We start from the raw sequence: 10888 nt of genomic DNA, 5'->3' as shown, positions 1-10888 counted from the left end.
AGCACTTGGGCCATCTTATACTGCTTTCCAAAGCACATTAGCAGGGAGCCGCATCAGAAGTAGAACAGCAGGAATTAAAATTCCTGCTGATATGGAATGCTGGATTTGTAGGCAGCAGCTTAACCCATTAAGCCGTTACGCCAGCTCCATTTTTTTGCCGTTGTTTAAGCATTGGAAATATAGTATACAAAGTGACTTCTTGTTTTCCACAATAAGAGGTTAAAAAAAAAAGAAAACAGCTGTCTTAGTCTGTGGAACAAATTCAAGTCACATCTAAAAGATCAAAGAAAATGTCATGCCCTTGATTTCCTTTATGATTTTTCTTGTTGATCTGACTTTTTGTTATCTCCATTTGATAGCTATAGATATTCCCATTACTCTTTTCAGTGCAGTTTTCACCTCCTGGTTCCTCAGACTGTAGACAAGAGGATTGAGTAGGGGAGTAACCACTGTGTAGGTCACTGCCACCAACTGATCTTTGTCTGAGGCAGACTTGGACTTGGGTCGAAGGTAGATGATGGATGCACAGCCGTAGTGGACAAAGACCACAGTGAGGTGTGAGGCACAGGTAGCAAAGGCCTTCCTCTTTCCCTCAGCTGAGGGAATCTTCAGGATGGTGTTAACTATGAACCCATAAGAGATGAGGATTAAGAGAAATGGCACCATAATTACCAGAATGCTGAGGCTGAACAGAGCCAGCTCTTTCACATGTGTGTCAGTGCAGGCTAATTTGATAACAGGTGCCATGTCACAGAAGTAGTGGTTGACCCTGTTGGGGCCACAAAAAGGCATGTCACAGATGAGGTTGGTGGCCACCAAAGCAATGAAGAAACCTGTGGCCCCTGATAGAGAAATCAAGCCCAACCCTAGCCTTTTGCTCATGATGAGAGTGTACCTCAGGGGGTGACAAATTGCTACAAAACGGTCGTATCCCATCACAGCAATGAGGAAGCAGTTGGTGCAGGCAAAGCCAAGGAAGAAAAAGAGCTGTGTGGCACAGGCCACGAAGGAGATGGTCTTGGTGGCTGACAGCAGGTGGATCAGCAGCTGAGGGATAATGACGAAAGTATAACAGGATTCAGAAAATGAAAGGATGAATAGAAAACCATACATAGGAGTGTGTAGAGTATGGCTGAAGTGGATAACAGCCATGATGGTTGCATTGGCCAACAGAATCATCAAGTACAGCAGCAGGAAGAAGACAAAAAGTAGTAGCTGGAGCTCCCCCAGGCTGGAGAAGCCCACCAGGATGAACTGTGTCACCGTCGTGGTCCTGTTGAAACCTTGCATCTGGATAATTTCTGTGCATGAATTTAGGAAAGATAAAATGATAAATATTATTGTAATAAAAGCATTTTCCTAATGCTTTCACTTTGTGTATATTGTCAGGCTTAGAATATTAACATCCACTTCTCTCTCAATCTTAGACATATGTAACCCATTTGATAATTTTTAGCAGGAAATATTAATCTGTAACAATAGGAAGGCAATTATCTATATTACAGGAAGACCAGAGGTGAAAAGAAATTATTTACTATTTTTAAAAAGTAATTAAATGAGAAAAATTCTGTTTAAGAACATTACTTTTTATGAGGAAAGAAAAATTTGAATTATTGTCCTTGAACCATATGTATTTCCTTGTACTCATGCGTGTATAAGGTGTCATAAAATGTTGGTTTCTTTCTCCATTATCAGAATACATTCACTTAACATTATTATAATAGCATTAAAACACAATGTCTCACAGCTTAGACACAGGGGCCAAAATGCTGGAGTTTTAATTTTGCCTTTGCCATTTATAGCTATGAACTTCAGTGTGACTCACAATTTTTTTTTCATTTGTGAAATGCAAATAATAATAGAGCATATTAAAAATGATGTGGTCTTCAAGCAGCTTATGGGAAAATGTATATAATGAAAAATCTGTAAACGAGTTTCAAAATTTTTGTACTAAACTGAACTTATCTTTTAATTCAATTTTCATAATCTTTTTGAAATATCCTTGTGTAGTATGTTATATCTAATTAGCTTAAATAATGTAAGTAATGTGTTTGTATATCACTTAACATATAGTAACTACCTTCCATGTGTTCATTCAGTTTGCTTTAGTCACATATACTCAGGGTCACAGGAGCTGAGAATCAAATGTCCCATCTTTGATAAGTGAGCACTGGAAGAATCTAAACTCTTGAATCAGAATGGAGTGTTGCTGAATTTAACTCATATGGCTGTATCCGTTGAATTTTCTGTTTTAATAAGTGAAGCAATTTAAACATGCATAGTTAAATAAGGCATTGGCATTTTTACATTTTTAATTAGTTCATTTAAATTGACAAATAATAATTCTGTAATTAATACACAGTTATTCTTAAGTGTTGAAAATTAACTGAAATGTGATACCTGTTAAACATAAGAGTGGGAATAAGAGAGGGAAGAGATGTATAATTTGGGACATGCTCAAGCTGACTTGCCCCAAATGGTAGAGTTAGAAACATACCAGGGGATTCCAATTCAATCCCATCAAGGTGGCATGTACCAATGCCATCTCACTATTCCAAGTGATCAATTTCAGTTCACAATTGATCATAATGAAAGGACTAAGAGTCAAAGGGAGCACATAAACAAGTCTAGTACCTGCTAACACTAACCGATAGAATAAATAAAGGGGAGAGTGATCCAACATGGGAAGTGAGATACTCAGCAGACTCATAGAATGGCAGATGTCCTAAATAGCACTCTGGCCTCAGAATCAGCCCTAAAGGCATTCGGATCTGGCTGAAAAGCTCATGAGAGTATTTCAGGCATGGAAAGCCAAGACACTCTGGCAAAAGATCTCTGTGAGTGAGATCCCAGTGGAAAGAACAGGTCTTCAAAGAAGGAGGTACCTTTCTCTGAAGGGAGGAGAGAACCTCCACTTTGACTATGACCTTGTCTAAACAAGATAAGAGTCGGAGAACTCAGAGGGCTTCCATAGCCTTGGAAACTCATGACTGGAGCATAGGGAGATTACTGATGCCATAGACAGGAGTGTCAATTGGTAAAGTCAACAACAGGAGTCACTGTGCACTTACTCCTCATGTAGGATCTCTGTCCTTAATGTGCCGTGCATTGAGATTTAATGCTATAACGAGTACTCAAACAATATATTTCACTTTGTGTTTCTATGGGGGTGCAAACTGTTGAAATCTTTACTTAATGCATACTAAACTGTTCCTCTGTTAAAAAAAAAAAAAAAGAGATTATCAACTCCCAACTTGACTCTCACTGGGATTAAACATGACAATAGGTCTGATCTGATTTCATCATCATTTAAAAAAAATCATCTATTATTTTTCACTTTATGTTTCTGTGTGGGAGCAAACTGTTGAAATCCTTACTTAATGTATACTAAGCTGATCTTCTGTATATTAAGATAATCGAAAATGAGTCTTGATGTGAATGGAAGGGGAGAGGGAGTGGGAAAGGGGAGGGTTGTGGGTGGGAGGGATGGTATGGGGGGGAAGCCATTGTAATCCATAAATTGTACTTTGGAAATTTATATTCATTAAATAAAAGTTTAAAAAAAAGAAATTAAAGGTGACACAAATAATGGAAATATACCTTATATTCAAGGATTGGCAGCTTTAATATTGTTAAGAGTCAATAATACTCAAAATGATAAATGGATTAATGTAATACCTATTAAAATCCCAAAAGCATTAAAAAAATAATTGGCTATATTTATGGAGAATAAAATGTTTTGATAAATGCATACATTGTGGAATGATCAAGTCAGAGAGGCTTAATTCATCTACCTTCATTTATCATCTAAGGACTCTTCAGCCTTCAGGTTCATGATTCAACTACAATTAATCTGGATGGTTATGGAAAAGGGAGAAAGGCACAGCAAAATATCTGGGCTACAAAGCTGTGATATTCTTGCATATGGGGAAAGAGATGGGTGATCCCTTGGGATAGAGGTGGAGCAGGAGCACCTTGTCAAGGGTGATGTCTGAAAGGGGAAAGAACAAGAATGCACCTTGAATCTCTTGCAATTTAAAAGCTATAAAGTGTTATCAACAAGAGAAAGGGAAGAGGCTATCTCAAAAACCTACACTGTCTTACATTCTAGGCAATGCCTCCCTCCAGAGCCCTTTTACATTCAGAATCAGGTTCAGAGATCCAGGAGAAACCAGGTATAATATGTATGTCACTCAATATCTCCCGCTTTGTTGGCCACGTTTAAGGCTATAAAATGTAAGGAGCTACTTGACAAGACACATACGTCTATGTTCACTGACCTGCTCATTCATTTGCACAGGTAATTCCTTACACCTGCTACAATATCCTCTTCCATTGATTCAGTCTTCACAGAAGTAAGATCTTTTTATATAAGCTACTTCATTTTGACCTCAACAACCTTGTCAATAGTGCAGGGGTCTTTGTCTTCAGTCAGGCAAGGCAAATGCACTAAACGCTCTTTCCTGAGCAGAATAGCCACTGAGCGTCTTCTCTGCTGAATTTAATATACTGGATTGAACTCACCTCCCAGGATGTTTAGCTCCCTCAATAGATTATAAGTTTTTTATGAGCAGAAACAAAATTTTTATTAACAGTTAAAAACCTAGCATATAATAGAATTTGTGATTCAATTAATAAGGGTTGCAAGTTTTTTACCTGGAGTGTAATTTTTTTTTTTAAAACATACTCAAGTGTTAGATTCCATAGTAGGATTTAAGTCTTCTAATTTCCAACCCTACACTTTCTTTACCTTGCCAGAAGATTACCAGTCTATATACTTTTTCCAAGGGACCAAAGTATAGTTCCATGATGTTTGTTGAAGTTAAACTTGTATTGTCATTTTTGACTTTCCAGGAATAATACAATTTTGATTACTCAGTTTTCTAGGACTATAGAACTTTATAATATGGAGTATTATTCTGACTCTAAGATTAGGGAGATAAACAAAAAGGACAAAGGGCTAGGAAATTAAGCAAGTCCATGACATGGTTATTGAACACACTTAAGGAAGTTCAAGAGGATGAGCTTTATTTCATTGTCAATCAAACAACTTTATCTCCCCCTAAGTCTTCAGCTTCTTTATTGTAATTCTTGATCATATGCTAGATATCCATTATTAAAACAAATGCTTTGAAAAATGGAGACGGAGACAGAGACAGAACTTCCACACCCTGGGTCACTCCTGAAATGCCTGCAACAGCTGAGCCTGGGCCAGGCTGAAGCCAGGCGCCCAGTCCCACATGAGAAAAGGGGGCCCAAATGCTTACGCTGTCAGTTGCTGCTGCCGCCAAAACTGTGCATCAGCAAAAAGCTGAAATCAGAAACATGGGTGGGGCTCAGAAACAGAGCTGGGACTCTTATTGGGGCATTCCAATATGGGATGGGCTTGTTCCAAGTTGCATTCCAACTGCAATGCCAGATACTCATTTCAATATCACTTCAACCATCATAGTACTATTTTCATAATGTTCTACATATGTGTTTCCCCCATTGATTTCCACATTCAAATTCCCTCATGCTCCATGTTCTCCAATAAAGTGTCAGTGATTGCTAGAGTCCATACAGGTGTTCTTTCTATTTAAAATACTCAGAGCTCTTAAAGTTACCTATGTAAGGAAAGTCATTCAGACACTATCTTGCATTTCTATATAATTAAACTGCCTATGTTCATGTTTCATATTCCTACTGAAACTGTTTCTTTGAGGCAAGGGCTATAGCACTATATTCTGAACTGTCTGAAGTCTGCATAACAGTACTGGATACACAACAGAATCCAACTAAGTGATAAATGATGGCATAGCTTAATTTTCCTTTCGTTGCTGTATTTTCTCATATAGGAATACTTTTTTCTGGAATATGCTCTCTGGTCATCTATAATTCATATAATTTTCTAATTTTGTCTCAAAATCATTTTTTAATTAAATAAACCTGCACTGATGAGCTTTCCTTCCTCTCCTCCCCATTATGTCAATTAATTGACTCCCTAGTATTTCAATTTGATATATGAAGGGAGTTTGAGAGTGTGTGTGTGTGTGTGCACTTAGAATAGAAGCCTCTTTCAAAAAATGGGTGGAAAGTTTTTCATAACAGTAAAAAACGATTTATGCAAGTGGACTCCAAGTTGAAAGCTTTGTGAAAATATATATTCTTCTTTAGATAGAAACTGGCAAAGAAAATATACTTACCCACTAAAGTCCAAAAGATCGAGGAAGTTTGCACGTGACTTTAAATTCGATGAATCAGTATTGAAAGTCTTTAAAATATTGAAGCAGGCCGCAAAAGGTCAGTTGTAAGCACAATAACATCTGTAGTGAGAGATTAAGTGACTGGAAAAAAATACACTGAAACATTATAGAGGGTTCACCCAGATGCTTAGATATCTGAATCTAAGTCTTCAACGACAGGCAGAAAACAGCCCAATCTATATTTGTGCATTAATTCATATTCTATAATTGGATTGGAGAATATTTATAGCCCTCTGGGATTCTAAGGACTAATGACCTCTGAGATTTAAGGATAACTAAAGCAAGAGCGAAAATAAATGAAAAAAAATTTGAACAAGGCCTTCTTATTAAATATCACAAGAAAATAATTCAGACTGTGGAAACAAAATGAATAAGCCAAGAGCTTTCTATCTCTATAAACCACTCAGAACGTAGAGAAGTATTCTTTCTGTATGGGTGGATTTAGTTACTTTCTCATAAAAATGCTACAAACGCTGCAGTAACTGCAGAAACCAATTTCTCCAGCTATGAGATTTACGTAAGAATTGGTTTGATAAAGCAGAAGATAATTGGATTGGTGGATGGAGGTGTATGAGGCACTTTGGGGATTTACGTGAGTAGTCTGCCTTGCTTCTATATGCAAAGCCCGAATACAAAGTCAGACAACTGGATTTCTTCATTTCCTCCAGAGAGTTAGTGTAAGGGAATGACTTTCATTTAGCAGCAATTCATTGAGTGTACCGTGATTTGAAAATCACTTTGTTAAGCATTACAGTGATACAGAGATAAATACATTATATGAGTTGATCTGACCCTGTAGGAGTGATAGATGTAAGCCCAGCCGTGTGATAAGATGTGCAGTGAACCATGTGGTCATAAACAGGGCAGCTAGAAGGATGAACACCGCTAGCACAGACCCCCTTGCACAGTGCCAAGGCTGAATTCAGCTCAGGGCTGCACGTATACAGATGTTATGGAGTAAGAAGGCTACCTTGAAATATATGCTAGGAACAAAAAGTCATTACTAAGCATTTTATGCCCAAGACACTCCAATGCAACTCTAGCGAGGAGGAAGGTTGAGAACTCATTTTCAACAGTGGCTCTTTTCGTTATTGAATCAAACCTTCTTTCTGAAAACAACTCCACAGAATAACAGAGTGCAGCTGACAGAAACTAAAAACCAAATTTCCAGGCAGGAGTCAAAAATCAGATCTTCTGCATTAAATTGCAACTCAGTGCTGACATCTCAAGATAAAAGTGAAGCAGAACTAAATGCATTCCTTAGCCCACTGATGGCAGGCATTGTGATAAAGTTTCCTCAAAGCTGAACAAAGACGTGTGGGGGGTAGGGAAGAAAAATCTGTTGTGAGAGTATAAACTTCAGCCCTTCGTTCTGATTTTCAGCTCAAAATTCATCACCAGTCGTCCTGAGAAAACTCAAGCTCTGCTTTATCATGGATCCCATCTGGCAGGGCCACTGAGGATCTCACACACACACAGTTTCGTTCTATTGAAAGACAGCTTTGTTAAGATTCCAGAAAAGAAAACAGAAATTAAAAAAAGACAGACAGGAAGAAAAACAACAAAGGAAGGAACTGCCTCTCTTCACAGATAACATGATTGCCTATGTAGAAAATCCCAAAGAACTCACAGAAATAAGGGCAGGCATTTAGCACAATTAAGACACTGCTTAGAAGGCCTGCGTTCTCCTGTCACTCCCTGGGTCTGAGGCCTGACTCTGCTGTCAATTCCAGCTTCCTGCTAGAATTTACTCTGGAAGGTAGCAGGTGATGCTTCATATAGCTGGACCTTCTCCCCACGTGAGAGTTTCAAATTGCATTCCTAGCTCCCAATTCTGACTTGACCCAGACCCATTTACTGCAGGCATTTGGGAGTGAACCAACAGATGGGAGTTCTCTGTCTCTGTATTCATTCTTTCTCTTTCTCTCTCTCTCTCTCTCTCTCTCTCTCTCTCTCTCCCCCTTCCAAATAAATAAATTATTTTTGAAAAATAAAGCAACAAGATAAAAAACATAATCAAAACAACAACAGCACACCTAGAGTAAACAAACAATTAAATTAAGGTGAAGAGAGCAAGGTTAACATACAAAAGTTAAATGATTTCTTGTGAACCAGCAATGGACAAGTTTGAAGCTGTGAAATATTGATGAAACAAACTGAAGATCTAAATAAATGGAGAAGTAGTCCATGACTGTGGATAGACTGACTCCCTGTGACGATAAAGTAAATTAAAATTATATTATCATAAAAATTAAAAAGGGGAAAAAAGAAAGGAAAAGGAGGAATGTTTGGAGAGAGGGTGGGAAGTGTGATTATGTGCTGAAAATCGAATATACAAAGTGCATGAATTCTGTTCTCTTAATATAAATAAATTTTAAAAAAGCATGAAAAGGAAGTTTGGCTTCTAATGCATAAATTTTAATTTATTAAGAAGCCACCATTATATAAATGTATGATTAGTACACACACGGAGCTAAAGAAATGGAAAAATCTGCAATCATATTGTAAGTTTTAACATGCCTGACTTGGTATTTGATTTAAAAAAAAGGTCACAAATTAGTAAGAACTTGGGAGAATTGAGCCTTTTAAATAAAAAGGGCAAATGCTTCATTTCACAGCTTCAGTATATATATCCCAACAAAAGGTGCATGGAACATTTATTGCACATCAGATAATAACATCAATTTCAACTAACATTCAAAGGATTAAAATCACACAGAGCATGTTTTTAACCTACAGTGCATATACAAATAACACAAAGAATAACAACTCCACAGTGGTCAGGTAATTACTTATTTTGCTCATTGGTGAATATCAAATGCTAGGAGGGTAATGGTACTTAACAAACAGCAAGTACTTTTTGGATGAAAAATAAATGAACAGAATATATAACCCCAAATCCCTGAATGTGTGAAACTTAGAAAGCATACTTCTAAATAACTAGGACCAGGGGGATAAATTGTGTTTTTGTGACAAATTAAAAATATATATTGTACACAAAAGCTTGTAAGACTCAGCTAAGGCCAGCGCCGTGGCTCACTAGGCTAATCCTCCACCTTGCGGCATCGGCACACTGGGTTCTAGTCCCGGTCGGGGCACCGGATTCTGTCCCGGTTGCCCCTCTTCCAGGCCAGCTCTCTGCTGTGGCCAAGGAGTGCAGTGGAGGATGGCCCAAGTGCTTGGGCCCTGCACCCCATGGGAGACCAGGATAAGTACCTGGCTCCTGCCATTGGACCAGCGCAGTGTGCCGGCCGCGGCGGCCATTGGAGAGTGAACCAACGGCAAAGGAAGACCTTTCTGTCTCTCTCTCTCTCTCACTGTCCACTCTGCCTGTCAAAAAAAAAAAAAAAAAAAAAAAAAAAAAAAAAAAGAAAGAAAAGAAAAAAAAGACTCATCTAAAATAGTGCTGGAAGAAACACATGTTTATGACTATATATATATTTTTTGACAGGCAGGGTGGACAGTGAGAGAGAGAGACAGAGAGAAAAGTCTTCCTTTGCCAGTTGGTTCACCCTCCAATGGCCACCGCGGCCGGCACACCACGCTGATCCGAAGCCAGGAGCCAGGTGCTTCTCCTGGTCTCCCATGGGGTGCAGGACCCAAGCACTTGGGCCATCCTCCACTGCACTCCCGGGCCACAGCAGAGAGCTGGCCTGGAAGAGGGGCAACCGGGAAAGAATCCTGTGCCCCGACCGGGACTGGAACCCGGTGCCGGCGCTGCAGGCAGAGGATTAGCCTATTGAGCCACGGTGCCAGCTTATGACTATTACCTTTCATGTATTATTGAATAACATAGGAAGGAAGGCCTGGAAGTTACATGTAAGGACTTAAGCTTTATATTAGAATAAAGAACTAAAAAAAATTATCATGAAGGAATAAAATAAAATAGAAAAGAAACTTATAATAAAGATAGCAACAAACCAAAAATTAGTCATTTAAAAAAAAAAACAGCTCGGCCGGCACCACGGCTCAATAGGCTAATCCTCCGCCTGCTGTCCCGCCACCCCAGGTTCTAGTCCTGGTTGGGGCACCGGATTCTGTCCTGGTTGCTCCTCTTCCAGGCCAGCTCTCTGCTGTGGCCAGGGATTGCAGTGGAGGATGGCCCAAGTCCTTGGGTCCTGCGCCCGCATGGGAGACCAGGAGAGGCACCTGGCTCCTGGCTTCCAATCAGTGAGGTGTGCCGGCTGCAGCGGCCAATTGGAGGGTGAACCCACGGCAAAGGAAGACCTTTCTCTCTGTCTCTCTTTCTCACTGTCCACTCTGCCTGTCAAAAAAAAACAAAAAAAACAAAAAAAAAAACAAAAAAAAAAACAGCTAAAATCAACAAATACCTAGCAAGAATAAAGAGAGACATCCATTTAAACATTATCAGAAATGATGTAAGCACAATTGCTACAGAGAATAACAAGTGAATAAGGGGCATCGTGTGAAGGTCACTATATATGGGTATGTAAAACCTGATGAAAAGCAATGAATTCTTACAAAAAAGTATCATAACACAGTTCATTCTGGATTAAATTGAGCATGTCTATAAATATTAAACAATGAACAATTTATAAATTCATCAATGAAGAGGTATTCAGGACCTGAGGGCCTCAATAGCAACCATAATTCCAATGGTTTTCAAACTCTTCAGAGAACGT

At 38.8% G+C, this 10888-nt stretch overlaps 1 protein-coding gene across 1 annotated transcript; it reads right to left on the bottom strand.

Annotated features, from left to right (window-relative positions):
• Positions 1-342: 342 nt before the first annotated feature.
• On the bottom strand, positions 343-1290 carry OR10T2 (olfactory receptor family 10 subfamily T member 2). The gene has a single exon (XM_002715297.2). The coding sequence runs from the start codon at positions 1288-1290 to the stop codon at positions 343-345; it is 948 nt and encodes a 315-aa protein (XP_002715343.1).
• Positions 1291-10888: the final 9598 nt, after the last annotated feature.

Source organism: Oryctolagus cuniculus, chromosome 7 (assembly GCF_964237555.1).
Source record: "Oryctolagus cuniculus chromosome 7, mOryCun1.1, whole genome shotgun sequence".
In the NCBI taxonomy this organism is placed as follows: Eukaryota; Metazoa; Chordata; class Mammalia; order Lagomorpha; family Leporidae; genus Oryctolagus; species Oryctolagus cuniculus.
This window is presented reverse-complemented; position numbering and strand designations above follow the sequence as displayed.

Excerpts from the sequence above, each read along its gene's own strand:
- OR10T2 (XM_002715297.2), bottom strand. The coding sequence starts at position 1,290 with ATGCAAGGTTTCAACAGGACCACGACGGTGACACAGTTCATCCTGGTG.